Here is an 18,975-nt window from a genome sequence, read left to right on the forward strand (position 1 = left end):
AAATATAAATCATTCTAACAAAGCTAAAGGTCAAACATTGCATGGGGAACTTCAGAATGGCTGCAGGGATGAAGTGTTTCTATTTTCCATGGGGATAGGGAAGGGGAGGGGGGCTGGAGAATGAGAGGGGAGAGAGGGGACAGTAAAACCACTGGGAAAATTCACTTTACCCTCCACCTCAACCTCTGTGATAGCCACCAATTAATAAAGGAAATGAGCCTTTGGGGCTCAGTGGTTTTCTATCTACTATTTATTTCATTTTCTACCTCTCCAATTCTTGAAGTCACAACAGGAGATGGGACAGTATGACAAACATTTTCTCATTATCTGCTATAGGAGGAAGGACACGGGTTTAGAAGCTGGCAGCCCTATTCATGAACAGACTTCAGCAATTCAGCCATCTACATTGGCAGAGCTAATTAGGTAGGTTTTTAACTTCAGCTTTCGGAGCCCTAATTTCTAATATATAAAGGTCTGATTGGTAAGACCACCCAATAAGCCATGCAAATGATGAAAAACGTAAAGTGAGGGAGACAGCTGGCACACAGAAGATCTCAATAAATGCCTGCTCCTTCCTTGATATTTTCTCATTTTGTTTTCTTCCTAAAACGAGAACAAGAAACTCAGCTACTAAACAATGCCTGACATACCTGAAGCAATGGTTCTGAGTCCTCGAGGCTTGTTTGGACAGTTTGTCAGCTTATGCTAAAGTCCTCCCTAAGCTATCCCAAAGGACAGTGTCAACAGCTCACCACCCATTAAACTAATTCTTTCAATCTATGTATGGTTGTTTCCAGAAACTACCAAATAGCACCCCAAATTCTAAATATCTGTACTTACAACAAACCTTTCAAACTACCTCTCACCTGAGGAAGTACACAGGGTCCTATCAGCCAGGTTTCTCAGTTTGTGATTTGGGAAAGATGGAAAGTCTCAGCAAGTAGCTGGGTAGCTGGGTGGGTGGGTGGATGGATGGATGGATGGACAAAGACCTGAAGTGTGTATTTTCCTGTCTTTGTTTAAAAACTAAATTTCTTTTTTTTTTTCTTGTATTGCCAACTCTTCCTCATCCCCATAAATTACATTTCAAGAAGAACTTCTAATGTAGTAGCCCAGTAAATATCAGTTTTCGTAGATAAAGGTTTGGCTTCAAACAAGAAAGTGTTACAGCCACTGAACTGCACCCTGGTGGTTGGGTTGGTGGATGATGACTCCATTTGTCAGGGAGCAGGGAGCATAATCACCTCAAGCAAAGAAACAGGGCACATGGTGTCCCCAATACCCACATCCTCAGGTCAACAAGAGACATCAGTTTTTCATTACATCACCATCAGATTTTTCTTTCTATTTGACAGGCTGAGAGGGTTAGAAAACATCAGGAGAAATACACATATGCTCAAATGTAAGTGAAATAAGTTAGCCGAGCTGGCCATATGCAAAGTGTGTCAGTTCAGACTGAGACATGCCGCACTCTCACTGAGGCATGGCCGTACCTGCTCTAGCGCCCCTAGCACTCTAGCACTCTAACGCAGGGGCGTAGGGAGTAACTCAGGATCCTCGATGGTTTCTCACTGCCAAATTGGAAATGTCCCACAAAACCCCCGAATCTGAGTTTTCTCATTTTCTCCCCGATTATTCCCCAACTCCAATTCTTCGTTCAAGTCGAGCTGGTCCATATGTCTTCCATAGGTTGCAAGTTCTCATTTCTGCACCTATCACTATAGTTCCACAAGTCCCCATGTCACCTCAAACACCCTCCCTGGGTTCTGGGCCAAATCAGGATGACTCAAATCCTATTTCTCCGTAAAAGCTGAACTGGCCTCAACCACTTTCCAAAAGTGATCATTTCTTTTTTTTCTTTGAACTCCCCTAAATTAGTTTCCATCATTTTTCAACACCTCTACTGCAGGCTGCTTACCACTTTTATCACTTTATCAACTTTCTACACTTTATCTCACTTCTCTAGCTGATCTGCAAGTTCCTCAAAAGCAAAGACAGAATGTAATAGTATTTGGTAGAATTGTTACCTAGAAGGGTCTTTGCGGGATTAACACGTAGCTATGGGTATAAATTAACTATAGTTTAAAGCTACAAGTCATTATTCTTCTCTGAAATGCTAAAACACACATTTTACAGACTTCTAGAATTTTGGTGTGATACTACAAACAAAACTACAGTCTTAAATAAAATGCTTTTTCTTCAGTGCCAGACTTTAACAAATAAGATTTACATGAAATACACAGGCAGACTGAATTTCTCTACTAAAAGTTAATATACTGCTGCTGAGTGGCATTAGCCACAGAAACACTAGCAGCTCAGTGCTCGGTCACACACGGGCACGGGTGCTGGCCCTGCGTGGGAGGCGGTCGCCGGCCCCAGGCACCAGCGGAGGACGGACAGGACAGGCTCGAGCGCGGGCTACTCACCACCATGTTGTACGCATCGGGAACTTCAGTTTCAAACTGAAATTTTCCGCCCTGGTAGTAACCCTCATCTATCAAAAAACACAAAACAAAACAAAACAAAGCCTTTATATTTAAAAAAAAAAAAAAAAAAAAAGGAAACAAAGAGCAAACACTACGTTAGGAAATGGCAAATACAGAGAATCAGGAGTTTAAAAACAGGACTGCAGTGTTCCTCGGTTCCTGCACCAAATGCAGCGCACAGGGAACCCTGCCCTGCCCAGCCCAGGGGTGGGCTCCAGGCTGTCATCCTCCTGCAGGCTGTCCCCTCCACCCTCTGGGAGACCAGCTCCTGCTCCGCCCCTTCCCCACGGAGCACCCTGCGCAGCCCGCAGGTCTCACGCCGCATAGTCTAAGCTCTTCTGCATGTGCTCACTGCTGGTCTCCCTGTGAGAACGTCGGGCAGGGAGGCTGACTGTGGCTGGCTGCTGCATCCCCAGGACCCGGCACGTGACGGTAGTCACTCCACACACGTCCGCTGAGCACCTGCCTTCTGCCGGACGGTGGCACAACAGCGACCACAGGCGGAACCGCAGCAACCGGCTGCGGGCGCTCCGGGAGCAGAGGGCGCTCCGCCAGCAGAGGGCGCTCCAGCACGCACGGGCCTTGAGACGCCTCCCAGGAGTCGAGTTCCTTTCAACCATCAGATTTGACAGTCGGCACCCTCTGTAAATTGCAGGTCCCACTTCCCCCAAAATAGGCATCTTCACGAGCAAATCAGCAATGTTAATTAAACCTTGTCGCTTCCCTCAACTTTTTACATAAAATGAACACTTAATAGCAAGTTGTTAGCCTCAAACAAAAAAAAAATTGTATTCCTTCTTTAATTTTGAAAGTGCATCAACAGTTATGTTGTACAGCAGTTAAAAATGGCATTACCTATCCCCTAATATTTCCATTCTCTGCCAATCTGATAGACCAAAAACATTTTGTCTTTTATTTTACATTATCTGATGAATACTACTGAAGCTGAAATTTATTTCGTATCATTGGTCATTTGTATTTTTTCTTGTAAGAACTGAAAGATCAATTGATATTTAACTCTTCTATTATTGAGGTATTCGTTAATTATCAATATAAAAAAGCTCTTAAGAAAATTGGCCTTTGCTTTTTATATTTGCTAGTTTTTCTTAGTCTGCCGTCTGCCTTTTGCTTTTGTTTCTGAACACTAGTTTTCCCTTCTTAAAAAGTCAGTCTTGGGGGCCGGCCCGGTGGCGCACTGGATAGTGCGCCGCTTGGGAAGTGTGGCGGCGCTCCCGCCCGAGGGTTCGGATCCCACATACAGACCGGTTCCCACTCACTGGCTGAGCGAGGCGCGGGAGCAACACTGAGGGTTGCAATCCCGTTGCCGGTCCCCGGTCCGGTACGGGGGCAACACTGAGGGTTGCGATCCGTTGCCGGACACGGAAAAAAGACAAAAAAAAAAAAAAAAGTCAGTCTTGGGCCGGCCCAGTGGCGCACTCGGTAGAGTGTGGCGCTTGCAGCGCTCCCGCCGAGGGTTCGGATCCCATATAGAGACTGGTCCGCTCACTGGTTGAGCGAGGTGCGGGCGCGACACTGAGGGTTGCGATCCCGTTGCCGGTCACAAAAAAAGACAAAAAAAGGAAAAAAAAAAAAAAAAAAGCCAGTCTTTCGTTACAGTTTTTCCCTTTGGTATCATGACTTAAAAAGGCCTTTCCAGCCAAGATTATGTAAACACCCTCCTATACCTTCTTCTAAGAATTTTATGGTTTCATATACTACATTTAATCATTCATCTAGTCTTTACTTTATAATACAGACTAAGGTGGTATTTTTTTCCTAATTGGTTGTTTAACCATCCCTACAGCATTTCTTAGTCTATCCTTCCCCTACTTATTTATCACGTATCTTTCTAATTCTTTAAATACACTTGAATTTGTAACTGATAGTATAAAGTCTTTGGAAAAGATACTTGTTTGGGAAAATTTTTAACTCCAGATATAAGAACTTTTCAAATAAGTGTCATCACACATACAAAACACTTGGAGGTATACGCTTGTTCACCGAAGGCCCTGCAAACATGAGACTCTCATATTCTGATGCTGATCACTGTGGCAAAGAAACTCAGCGTCAGGCTTCTTCACTTTGCAGACCACATGATCCACTCTGTGAACTGTCACCACAGCTTCTGGATGACGCTACTGCACCTGCCCTGTCCTTTTCCTTAGGAATGACTTTTACCCACATGAGACACCATAGTCTATCCTCAAGGCTGTGCTCTGGCCATCCCATCCTGCCATACTGTATTTTTTCTTCAGTTGGCTTTCCATTTCACTGATTATATAGTTTCAAATCTATTGCCTGCTAGTTTTAAAGATGCTATTTGGTCTAAGGTAGTTCTGATTTCATCATATTTCTTCTGTCCCAGTCAAGTTCTTATTTAATAATTATTATAATTATATCTTCTCTTAATTCATTGAAAACCAAGCTGGCTTTTTTCTTTTATGAAACAAATCTCAGGACGATGGTCTGCTTCTTAATCACTACTTCTTTCTCCTTCTTCAAAGCTGAACAGCTTTTCAACCTAATCAATTCTGCTTATGTATTACTGAATTTTCCCAGAAATTCCATAGTCCAACTTAAAAAGCAGCCGGGGAGCAGACTGGACTGAGATGAAACCCCAAAACAGCAATGGCCCAGTTGAAGAGTTCTCTCTGATTCCCCTTCTGCACCTGGCTCAGAGTTTGCACTGCTCAGGGTGCAGAGAGGAGGAAGGCCTGCTCACCTCTGGAGCTGTCAGGGAAAGGCTCATTGAGGGCATTTGTAACCACAGTGCACACCATGGCCCAGCGCACCACATCCAAGTCTGGGATGGGCCAACGCTATGTTACTACCCATGGCTGCTGAGGCTGAACACATTCTGCTTCTCAGATAACTGGGTTTAAGCTACAATAATCAATGTGGTAGAGGAAAGTTCCTGGCACCCAGCTCTCAATGGGCCAGCATGGTCCCCACCTCCACCCCACAATGGAAGGAATTATTACCCTTTCCTCCCCCTGTGATTCAGAGCCCACTCCCTCCTGCCTTCAAGGAAATGTACACCAGTGTCGTCAAAGGAGGTTACAGGTAACCCTGGGAGAACAAAACCTTCCAAGGGGTAAATGGGCACAAACCACTCTGGCAGAACCCACTTCTAGATGGCCAACTTCCACAAGTGCTCTGTTCTAGAAAAAATCTGCTGACAATGCTCTTGAGGCCAAGGAGTCTCACCAGCTCTGCCTTGCCTTCCTTTCCTCCACTCCTTTCACAGCCGTTCTCCCACCTTTAAAACAGGGCCTCCTCTCATCTGTCCTCTTACCATGATGCATGGCCCCCAGGCATAAACGCATCTCCAGGGGACAAATGGACTGGGTGATGTGCAGGTCACACAAAAGCCTCCCTGAGTGGAGGTGTTATGGCAGGGTTGTGTATTTCCCTATCGTATGCCCGCTTCTGTAGAGAGCAAAGCCATGGCATTATAAGTAAGATATCCTCCTACCCATGGTGCAAACATTGTGGAGTCCTGTGTCAGGGATGATTGAAACCTCATGTAGTTTCTTCAGTCCCTAGACCGCTGCAAAAGAAAGCACTGCCCCCCATGAGAAGCAAGCAAAGGGGGTGCCAGGAAGCAGAAGCCATGGTGTCTTCTTCCACCCAGGTGACGGGCTCCGTGCCTCACCTACTATACCCAGAAGTGAGAAGCCTGTCAGAGGCATATTAGTAGAAACTAAAAGTGAAGATTTTGCTCAAAAGTGAGTCTGATTTGGCTGACTGGTTTGACAACTAATATTATGGCAGATATTTCTGACAAATAAAATGAGCTGAATCTGTAGCTCCAAGCTTTAGATGAAAATATAAAGAATGTGATAAGGTTTTTAAAATATTATATTGGTAAGAATATGTGGAAATTAATAATATTGTAATTTTCTCAACTCTGCATATTTCAGGTAAAACAAGATGCTCTGAGGTGAAGAGTGACAGGTGTGACTAACGGTCAGTGGACAGGAGTCAGGAAAGTGGTTTTGGCACATGCCTCAGAAACTATGAAGTGAAGGAACTCTAATGACTGGGTGACAAAGCCTCTTACAAATCAGGCAGTTTCCAAGACTCGAAATGACATAGTACCTCTTCCATGTGTGTCTACTTACTTATGTGAACAAGCAGTTCTCAGTGTTTGCATCTATAACGACAAAATGAAAGAAGAAAACTGGTGTTGAACCCTTCCTTCAAGCATAAAGTAATATTCATTCACAAATATGTCAAAACTGAGACAGGGAAAATGCTAATAGTAACTCCGTCATCATTCACAGAGATACAATGTAGATGAAATGTTATTTTATGTTTAATAATCACCTAAATTTGCCATATATTATTTAAATTCATTATTCATTCAACAAATATTTGATGGGTGCCTACTATATGCCAGACACTGTTCTAGGCATTGGTGACACATCAATCAGAGACAATTCCTGCCCTTATGAAGGTTACATTCTAGTGAAAGGAAGACAAAATAAGTAAACTATAAACTGGAAGGTGAAAGAGCCAAAGGAGTAGGAAGTGGGAGGGGCTGCAATTTCAAACAGGGTGGTCGGAGAGAGCGAAGACTTGGAGAAGGAGGGTGTCAGGGTGAAGAACACTCCAGGCAGGGGAAGCAGGGTGAGGCCAGCGAAAGGCCTGGTGTGTCCTCTGACCATGGCAGAAGCTGGGGTGGCCAGACAGCAAGGTTGGGGAAAAGAGAAGCTAATGTCCAAGAGGTGGCAGGCACAGATTGTCCTGACTTGCAGGCCCCTATAAGTCCACTGGCTCTGAATCACAGTGAGATGGAAACCCATGAGAGGGGTCTGAGCAAAGGAGGGACAGGATCACACTGACAGATGACAAGGCAGGAGGACACTTGGGGGTACTGGTTGATATCCAGCTGAGAGATTATGATGGTTCAGACCAGGGTGGGAGCAGCTGGACTGGATATACTTTGAAGGTAGCAACACGAGGATTTGCTGAGAGATTAGGCGTGGAGTCGGGGAAAGAAAGGAGTCAAAGAGGATGCTAAGATATGTGACCTTGTCATGGAAAAGGCAGAGTTGCTACCAGGAAGATAAAAGGACTGCAGAGGGCTCGACTATACCAAGTTCAACATCTGACACGTTGATCTGAGATTTCAAGTTAACATCCAAGTGGAGGTGTTGAGTCGGCAGCTGACAGATCATTCTTGAGTGCAAGGAGAGGTCAGGTCTGGAGAGAGCAGTTTGGGAGCCATTCAGTGTACATTCAGAAGCATTCCGATTTTCCCAGATGGTGAGGTCACAGGGGAACTTAGTGGGGAGGCCCAAGGACAGGACAAAGCCTTGAAGTACCCCCACTTTGAGGGGTTGGGAGATGAGAGAGAGGAAGAAAGGCAGCCAGAGACAAAGGAGGAGAACCAGAAGCCAGGAGCCTGTACAATTTATAACTGTAACAACTGTCCAAAAGAAAATGTTCAACACTGAAGGGTCTTACAGTTACAGGAACTTTTTAATAGTTTATCTATCTATCTAATTACAGAAAGAGTATGAGAGAGAGCCAAACATAATATTTGGAGGCCTAAAAATCTTTATTTTAAGACGAGATTCTATGCAGTAAGTGGAATGAAAATATGAGGCCAGGAGAAAAAGTAGCCATGGAAATTTTCCAACCACTGAGGTAGAGCTTCTTCACATTTTTTTAAAGAATGTATGATGGTAGCTGTACCTATGGTATTTAGATTCTATACTGGAAACATTTCAAAGAACAATATAATACTTTTATTTTAAATGTCAATATTTACAGCACATTGGAAATTATACCTTGTACAAATTTTAAATTTAAAAGGCAGGAATTACATTGTCCCTGCCATGATGAGCTTATAGATCAAGGATCCTCAACCTTTTTCTGTAAAGGGCCAGATAGTAAGAAATTTAGGCTTTGGGCCAGAGGTTTCTATCGCATATTCTTCGTTTCGTTTACTATGTAGAGCAAGGAGGCAGGACAGAAATGGGTACTCAGGAGTTGGGCAGGGCAGTGAGGGGCCTCTGGGTCACGGCCAGGAGAGGTGGGCAGCACTCGGCTGTGATGTGGGGGACGGGAAAGGCAACGCGGGGTGCAGACAAACACATGAAGGCAGCTACTATACAGAGGTGCTAAGATTTAGAGGGAAACGTGAACACGATGAGAAAAGAAATGGAAGATTACTAAAAAGGAACCAAGTGGAACATCAATATCTGAAAAATGTAATATCTGAAATGAAACATTCACTGGATGAGCTTCACAGCAAATTAGATTCTGCAGAAATAGAAATTATCCAAAATGAAGCACAGAAGGAAAAGTGAGCAAACCTGTGACCCAATGCAGGTGTAATTCACGTGTAAAGGTAATATATGTAGGTAAGAGGTATAATATATACAAACTTGAGTCCCAGGAAAGGGTTACAGAAAAAATATTTTTTAAAATGTTAGCCAAATTACTTCTGAATTTAGTGAAAATCATAACTCACAGATCCAATAAGCTCAATAAACCCCAAGTGAGATAAAAAGAAAGAAAACGACATTAAAGCATGTTATAATCAAACTGCTGAAAACAGTGGTAAGTAGAAACCCTTAAAAGCAGCCAGAGAATAGAACACGTTGCATAAAGTGGAACTAAGAATTACCACTTACTTCTAAGAAAAAAACACAACCCAGAAGGCTGTAGAATGACATCCTTGAAATGCTAAAATTATCAACTTAAGAATGCAACATTCAGAGCAACACTGACGGAATTCATCCTGAGCAAACCTGCACTACAGAAAATCCTCAAGGACGTTCTTCAGGCAGAAGGAAAATCACAGACGGAAACCCAGGTCTACAGAAAAGGAATGAAGCTCATAAATTGTTAGTGGGTGGATATATGTATATATCTATATATATATAAAATAGACTGCTTAATGACATATTCTGGGTTATAACACTTATGACAGTAAAGTGAATGGGAACTACAAAATAAAGATTGCGATGGGGACATGGAAATATGCTACTATCTGTCTAAGCTTCTACCTTAAGAATTAGAAAAAGAATAAATTAAACTGATGACAAGCAGAATGAAGGAAATAAAGATAAGAATAGAAAACAAAAAACAAAGGAAAAATCAATGAAGCCAAAAGTTGTTTCTTGTAGAAATCAATGCAACTGATAATCCTCTCACTAACCTGATTAAGAAAAAGACACAAATTCCAATATCAGAACTTAAAGGGGCCGGCCCGGTGGCGCACTGCTGCAGTGCGCCGCTTGGGAGCATGGTGGCGCTCCCGCCAAGGGTTCGGATCCCACATACAGACCAGTTCCCGCTCGCTGGCTGAGCGAGGTGCGGGCGCGACACCGAGGGTTGCGGTCCCGTTGCCGGTCCCGGTCCGGTGCGGGCATGACACTGAGGGTTGCAATCCATTGCCGGACATGAAAAAAGACAAAAAGGAAAAAAAAAAAAAAAAACTTAAAGAGGGGATATCAATGGGCCGGCCCGGTGGCGCACTGCTACAGTGCGCCGCTTGGGAGTGCGGCGGCGCTCCCGCCGAGGGTTGCGATCCCGTTGCCGGTCCAGGTCCGGTACGGGCGCGACACTGAGGGTTGCGATCCATTGCCGGACACAATAAAAGACAAAAAGGAAAAAAAAAAAGAGGGGATATCAACACAGACTCTACAGAACTTAAAAGGATAAGAAGAAGATATTAAGAACAACCTTATACCAATACATTTGAAAATGTGGATGATACAATCTCTTGAAAGACACAAATTACCAAAGCTCACTCAGGAATAACTTAAACAGCTCTATATCTACTAAAGACATGGTATTTATACTTAAAATCTTACCACAAAAACAAAACAAAACAATAAAATTCCAGGCCTCCAGATCTAGGTGTCTTCACTGGTGAATTCTACCATTTAATAAGGAATTAATACTAAACCAACACAAACTCTTCAAGAAAATAGAAGAGAGGGGACTATTTCCCCATTCATCCTAAAGCCAGATTTATCCTGATCCTAAAACTAGACAAACATATTCTAAGAAATGAAAACTACAGACAAACATTTCTCATAGACAGATACAAAAATTCTTAAATATCAGCACGTCACATTAAGCAATATATTAAAATGGATAACACCATTAACCCATAACACATGATGAATTATGGTTTATTTCACAAATGCAGAACTGGTTCAATATTTGAAGAAAAATTCTATCAATGTAATTTACCATATCAAAAGTCTAAAACAGAAAACTACTTGACCATCTTAATGGTTCAGGATTCATTCATGATAAAAACTCTGGCAAACAAGTAGAAAACGAACTCCTAAACTTGATAAAGAGCATCTACAAAAACCCCACAGCTAACCATATACTGAATGATGAAAGACTGATAGCATCCCCGTTAAGATTAGAAACAAGGCAAGGATGTCACCACTTCTATCTGTCATTGTACTGGAAGTCTTGGATTGTAAAATAAGGCAAGAAAAGGAAATAAAATGACACAGACTAAAAGGGAGAGATAAAGTTGCCATTACTGACATATGACAGGATAGTTCACACAGAAAATTCTATGGAATCTACAAAACAGTCACTAGAACTAAAAGCAGGCTTTTCCAGGTTGTAAAACGTAAGGTCACTAAAGAAAAATAAACTGTATTTTTATGTAAAGTACTAGCAATGGAAAACTGAAAATGGAGATATAAACTATGTTCATGGGTCAGAAGATGCAATATTTAAGATGGCAATTCTCCCCAAACTGACTCAATGCAGTCCAAATCAAAATCTCAGCAAGTTATTTTGTGGAATTTGACAGGCTGATTATCATATGTACATGAAAAAGTAAAGGATCAAAAATAGCCAAAATAATTTTGAAAAAGCAGAGCAAAGTTGAAAGAGTCAAAAGTCACATGATGGGGGCTGTATCTTTTTATTACTGAATGGTAGCAGTTTCTTTATGTTTCCTACATAGCAGTCATTTGTCAGGTATGTGTTTTGGGAAATATTTTCTCCCTACCTACTGCTTGCCTGTATACTTTCTTAACGATGTTTTGAAGAAGAAAGAAACAATCAGCACTAAAGGTACATGTTATCTGTCATTTTACAGATTTGAAGCTATTTACAGTAGTCAAAATATACCATACTTAAGTGAAGGCAATTTACCAGTAAGCATGGTTTCAAAACATGTGCATTTAAAAATTCTATGTAGTGGCCGGCCCAGTGGCGCACTGCTACAGTGTGCCGCTTGAGAGCACGGTGGCACTCCTGCCGAGGGCTCGGATCCCACATACAGACCGCTTCCCACTCACTGGCTGAGCGAGGTGTGGGAGCAACACCGAGGGTTGCGATCCCGTTGCCGGTCCCGGTCCGGTACAGGCGCGACACTGAGGGTTGCGATCCGTTTCCGGACACAAAAAAAGACAAAAAGGAAAAAAAAAAAAAGTCACATGATGGGATTTTGAGACTTACTATAAAGCCAGTAGTCAGAATAGTGGTATCTCTATAAGCATAGATATATAACACATAGCACAATGGAATAGAATAAAGTCCAGAAATAGACCCACACACATATGGTCAAGTGATGTCAACGAAAGTGCCAAGGTAATTAAATGGGAAAAAGATAGCCACTTCAACAAATGGTGCTAAAACAACTGGACAACCATATGCAGAAAAAGAGAAAAGACAGAGAGAGAAACTAGACCCTTATCTTGTATCATATGCAAAAATTAACTCAAAATGGATCAAAGAACTAACTGTAAAACCTAAAGACATAAAACATCTACTTAAAAATAAAATAGGAGAAAATCTATATATTTCTTAGACAAAGATTTCTTAGGACATAACAGCACAAACTATTCGTATTAGTTTTGTATTGCTGCTATTGTGAATCACCACAATGGTCTCACTGGGCTAAAGTTAAGGTTGTGGCAGGGCTACCTTTCTTTCTGGTGGCTCCAGGGAAGAATCCATTTTGCTGCATTTTGCAGCTGCCAGAGGCGCCCATATCCCATGGCTTGTACCCCTTACTCCAGCTTCAAGGCAGCAATGGCCAGTGCGTCTTTTTCACAGCACGTCACTCTGACCTGCTTCTTTTGTCACACCCTCTTCTCTGACTCTAACTCTGCTTTTGCCTCCCTCTTCCACTTTTAAAGACCCCTGTAATTACACTGGATCCACCCAGTCACTCCAGGACAATCTCCTCATCTCAAGATCAGATGATTAACAACCCTAATTTATCTGCAACTTAAATTCCCCTTTGCCAGTAACATAACATATTCACAAATTCCAGAGATTGAGACATGGACATTCTAACTACCACAAAGAAAAGAATCTAAATTGGATATCACCAAAATTAATTTAAGTTTTCTGTTCTTTAAAAGATAGTATTAAGAAAATAAAAAGACAAGCCATCGACTAGGAAAAGAAATTTATAAACACACATCTGATAAAAAAACATCTAGAATAGAGAACTCTTGAGATTCCATAAGAACAAAAACTAACTTAACTTTTTCAAAAAAAAAGCAAAATAGTTGAGCAGACACTTCTCCAAAAAAGATATAGTCATTAAGGAAATACAAATGAACACAATTAAACACCACCATGTACCCATTACAACTGAAGTTTTTAAAACTAAATGCTGGTGAAAATATGGAACAATTAGAATTCTTATACATTGTTGGTGGAAATGCAAAATGGTATAGATACTTCAAGAAAAATGTTTTGTAGCTTCTTATAAGTTGAACACACATTACCATATGAGCCAGCATTTCCACTCCTATATATTTTCCTAAGACCTATGTCCACAGAATGACCTAAGAGCAAATGTTTATAGCAGTTTTATTATAATTGTGAAAAATTAGAAACAACTCAAGTGTCCACCATCTGATGAATAATCAAATTGTGGTATACCCATACAAGTGAAATAATATTATATAAAACACCATGGATGAATCTCAGAAGCACCTAAGTGAAAAAACCTATACACACAATGTTACATACCATTTTGGTTTATTTATATAGCGTTCTGGAAAAGACAAAACTATAGGGAAAGAGATCAGATCAATAATTGCCAGGAGTTGGGGGTAGACAGAGGAGACTGCTTTTGTATCTTATAAACTGGCATGTGGGAACTTTTTGAGATGCTGGAAACATTCTATATCTTGATCGTGGTGGTGGTTGCACAACTGTATGTTTGTCAAAATGCAGACAACCGTCTACCTAAGAATTGTAAATTTACCGTCTGTAAATTATAGTTCACTAAGCATGATTTTTGAAAAAGATAAAGAAAAAGCCTCTGCCACATAAGACGCACCATCAGGTGGAACAGGAAGCTGAACAAGTGCCGGCAAGTTTTTAAATGCCAAAAAATTTCATGTTTACACACTATGTCATTTTTGGATATTTTATACACATTATATACATTTTTATTGGTGACTAGAATATATTTTTAGCCATGGAAATGAATGGATTTTAAATTCTTTTCACAGTCACTTAAGGAAGCCTGAGCATTCCATGAAGGAATTCAATTCGGAGTTCTGTGCGAGGCAGGGGGAAGAAGCCAGTGCAAGAACAAATCAGAGGTATCTGTACCAGATGACATGGGGTCGCCTACTCAGGAGACACAGTAAGCAAAGAAGCATTACACCAACAGAGTGCTTGCAACAGGCAAGGAAAAGAACAGTGAATGCTTTCTTAACAAAAGTTAGATGATGCTAAGGCAGATAACTGACTTTTAAGAGCTCACATCACATTTCTATTATACATAAAAGGAGGAGAATTGCCATCTATATTTTTAGGGTTATCTGAAAGAAAAGACTACCAGAAAAAAAAAATCTGTTCCTTTTCAAATTTATCCCCCTTATAATTGTTATCTCCATACTAAAATTAAAAATCAATCTAGAAATACCAGGGATGAGAGTATAAGTTTTATGTCTGAAACCTTGACGTACTAACAGTAAACTACATGCAAACTACCATAAGATCAGGATGTTGGTCAAGCCAAAAGGTCTGCTTCAGCGCTCTGCTCCATTTCCATACCTTTCAAAATCTCCATGATTATTTAAATGTTCCAAAATGTTCACATGTGAAACCAAACCCAAGTTTCAGGTTTACCAATCTTATTTCTTTGCTCAGAAATTGGGATCGTGCTTTATTAAACACTTAATATGTTTAATTTTTAAACATTCTTTTTTTTCCTCCAAAGCTCTGAAATAAAGCTAAGAATGACAACTAACCAAATGTGATGGGAATAACAGGTAAGCTCATTAAAATTTTATGACTCAACATAAGCTGTACTTTTATTATCATGCATCAGAGAGCTTTTATAAATGAAATGTTCAAAATAAGAAAACAAAAATAATCTAATGACTAATACATTTTATTTTATTTATTTATTTATTTATTTTTGTCTTTTGTCTTTTTCCGTGTCCGGCAATGGATCGCAACCCTCAGTGTTGCCCCCGTACCGGACCGGGGACCGGGAACGGGATTGCAACCTTTGGTGTTGCCCCCGCGCCTCGCTCAGCCAGTGAGCGGGAACCGGTCTGTATGTGGGATCAGCCAACATATATCTGGTAAAGGACTTATATCCAGGTATATAAAGAAATCTTACCACTTCATAAGAAGACAAGCAACCCAAATTTTAAATGGACAAAATATTTGAATAGATTCTTGAACAAAGAAGACATACAGATAGCAAACAAGCATCGGAAATGATCGACATCACGAGTCATTAGGGAAATGCAAATTAAAGTCATAACAAGATACATATCTACTAGAATGGCTAAAATTGAAAAGACTGATAATATCAGTTGTTAGCAAGAGTGCGGGGTAACTAGGTAGGCAAGAAACAGCACACCAGGGGTCCTAGGCAGGAGCTGAGGGCAGCATCCCCTCCAACCGGAAACAGACAAGGAGCACGCTGAAAACACCACTTCCTCGCAGGTGGCCCACCACAGGCACCGCCACAACCACAGCTACCATGCAAGCAGCCAACCAGACTCCTGACTGCAGTGACACAAGGAGAGTCAAGAGTGGAGATTGGAAAAAGAAGAGGACGTCTCTCTCCTCAAAGCCTACTACAGTGTAATAGAAGAAGCAACTGCTCTACCATGCCCCTGCTTTATCTCTGATTTTAGTAATTTCTGTCTTCTTTCTTTTCTCCTTGGTCAGTCCAGAAAAAGGTTTGCAAATATTATGATCTTTTTAAAGAACCAAAAAATAAATAAATAAAGACTATTAAGTAGTCTACAAAGCACTATTGATATAAGTATTTTAATCAAACATCAACTTTACATAATTCTTTTAGGGTATAATAATCTTTATATATATTATGTAACTTTTAAAATATGTAACTATCATTCATTTTCTTTGACAGACTCTGTTATGGGAGATTGAAATCAAGCTCAAAACTCATTTCTCGGGGCCGGCCCGGTGGCGCACTGGATAGTGCGCCGCTTGGGAAGCGCGGTAGCGCTTCCGCCCAAGGGTTCGGATCCCACATACAGACCGGTTCCCGCTCACTGGCTGAGCGAGGCGCGGGAGCAACACCGAGGGTTGCGATCCCATTGCCGGTCCCCTGTTCGGTACAGGGGCAACACTGAGGGTTGCGATCCGTTGCCGGACACGGAAAAAGACAAAAGACACACACACACACAAAAAAAACTCATTTCTCATTATGATCTAAGTTTTTTTCCTTTATTTCTTTTCTGCATCTCTTATGACAGTTTTGAATTTTCTAAATCAGACAGTTAAGAATAATTTTGTTTTCAAAGAAGAAAAGTTTCTCAACACAATGAAAGCCATCTATGACAAGTCCACTGCCAGCATCATTCTGAATGAGGAAAAACTGAAGGCTTTTTCCTTTAAGAACTGGAACAAGACAAGGATGCCCACTCTCACTACTTCTATTTAACATAGTACTGGAGGTACTAGCCAGAGCAATCAGGCAAGAGAAAAAAATAAAGGGCATCCAGATTGGAAAAGATGAAGTCAAACTGTCCCTATTTGCAGATGACATGATACTATATATAGAAAAACCTGAAGACTCTATCAAAAACCTCCTAGATCTGGTTAAGAATTTCAGTAATGTTGCAGGATACAAAATAAATACCCCCAAATCCGTCACATTTATATTCTCCAATAATGAGCTAAGAGAGAGAGAAATCAAAAAAGTAAGCCCATTTATAAGAGTCATAAAAAAAATAAAATACCTAGAAATCAATTTAACCAAGGAGATGAAAGATTTCTACAATGAGAACTACAAACCACTATTGAAAAAAATTTAAAAAGACACAAAAAGATGTAAAGACATTCCATGCTCTTAGATTGGAAGAGTTAATATTGTGAAAACGTCTATACTACCCAAAGCAATCTACAGATTTAATGCAATCCCCATCAAAATACCAATGACATTCTTCACAGAAATGGAAAAACAATCTCAACATTCATATGGAACAACAAAAGACCCCAAATAGCCAAAGCAATACTGAGCAAAAAAAATAAATAAATAAAGCTGGAGGCATAGCATTGCCTAACTTCAAATTATACGATAAAGCTATAGTAACCAGAACAGCATGGTACTGGCATAAAAATAGACACTTGGGCCAGCAGAGTAGAATAGAGAACACAGAAGTCACCCCTCAGGCTTACAGCCATCTGATATTTGACAAAGGTAACAAAAACCTACATTGGGGAAAAAACAGCCTCTTCAATAAGTGGTTCTGGGAAAATTGGATATGCATATGCAGAAGAATGAAATTAGACACACACTGCTCACCATACACTAAAATCAACTCAAAATGGATTAAAGACTTAAGTATAAGACCTGAAACTGTAAAATTACTAAGGGAAAATACAGGTGAAACACTTCAGGAACTAGGTCTGGGCACAGACTTTATGAACATGAGCCTGAAAGCACAAGCAACAAAAGAAAAAATAAACAAGTGGGACTGTATCAAACTAAAAAGCTCCTGCACAGCAGAGGAAACAATCAACCAAATGAAACAACTTAGAGTGGGAGAAAATTTCTTCAAACTGTGCATCTGACAAGGGATTAATATTCAGAATATACAAGGACCTCAAGCAATTACAGTAAAAAAACAAATAACCCAATTAAAAAAATGGGCAAAGGAAGTGAATACACATTTTTCAAGGGAAGACATACAAATGGCCAACAGGTACATGAAAAAAAGCTCAACATCACTCGTCATCAGGAAAATGCAAATTAAAACCACACTGAGATATCACCTCACCCCAGTTAGACTGGCTATAATCAAAAAGATGAGGAATAACAAATGCTGGCAAGGGTGTGGAGAGAAGGGAACACTCCTACACTGTTGGTGGGACGGTAAATTAGTACAACTACTATGGAAAACAATATGGAGGTTTCTCAAACAATTACAGATAGATCTTCCATACAAGCCAGCAATCCCACTTCTGGGTATATACCCAAAGGAACAGAAATCATCATGTCGAAGGGATACCTGAACTCCCATGTTTATCACAGCTCTTTTCACAATAGCCAAGATATGGAACCAACCTAAATGTCCATCAATGGATGACTGGATAAGGAAAATGTGGTATATATATAAACACAATGGAATACTACTCTGCCATAAAAAAGAATGAAATTCTCCCATTCACAACAACATGGATAAACTTGGAGAAACATATGTTGAGTGAAATAAGCAAAGCACAGAGGGATAAATACTGCGTGTACACACTCATAAGTGGTAACTAAGAGAGAAAGAAGGAAGGAAAGACCGTACTGGTGCATTGGACTTGCAGAGGGAGAGACCATACCTAGGGATACAAAGTGGGGTGGGGAAAAGGGAATGGGGAGGGAGGATGGGGATAACTGGGTGGGGGACACAGAGTATAGTTACAATTTATGGTAATGGGCATGCTGCCATTATGGATCTGGCCATCACATCTTAGGCATGAGTGGTAACAATTAGCTTTGTACCCTATGAATATTCATAAACAATTTTTTTAAAAGTTTTGTTTTCAAGAGTTCATAATACATTCCTATATTATTAAAAAAAGTTCTACCAGTTTATACTTATACTAGAAGATTTTGACATTGTTTCTTTCATACCACCAGTATTATATTATATTATTTTTTCAGTTTGAGAAATGAAAAAGGTCATTTTTTGCTTTACTTTCCATTTCTATGAACATCTTAGAATGTTAAAAAAAAAAAGGGTCTGGTAATAAAATTCTCATTCATTGTTAACAGGAATGAAAAACTTTAAGAAACTTAATAGTAGAGTATTTTATAAAGTTAAACTTTATTTAGAACAAACTTTTATAACAATAAGTTCTACAGATTAAGTGAAATGGACAAATTCCTTGAAAGAAAAAAAAATTACTAAAGCTGACTTAAGAAGAAACATAAATAATGAATAACCCCATATCTATTAAATAAGTTGAATTCATAAATAACAACTTTCCAGAAAGAAAACTTCTAGCCCAGATTGCTTACCTGGTGAATTCTACCAAA

The 18,975-nt window shown here is 40.4% G+C and overlaps 1 protein-coding gene across 1 annotated transcript in view; it reads right to left on the reverse strand.

Moving 5' to 3' along the window:
• UBE2F (ubiquitin-conjugating enzyme E2F (putative)) overlaps nucleotides 1–18,975 on the reverse strand; it is a 139,961-nt gene that overhangs the window by 18,538 nt on the left and 102,448 nt on the right. Inside the window, exon 4 of the mRNA XM_008586003.1 lies at nucleotides 2,427–2,494. Within this exon, the coding sequence (XP_008584225.1) occupies nucleotides 2,427–2,494 (68 nt within the window). The remainder of the gene's footprint in view (nucleotides 1–2,426; nucleotides 2,495–18,975) is intronic.

This window comes from Galeopterus variegatus, unplaced genomic scaffold (genome assembly GCF_000696425.1).
Source record: "Galeopterus variegatus unplaced genomic scaffold, G_variegatus-3.0.2 Scaffold108, whole genome shotgun sequence".
Lineage (NCBI taxonomy): Eukaryota > Metazoa > Chordata > Mammalia > Dermoptera > Cynocephalidae > Galeopterus > Galeopterus variegatus.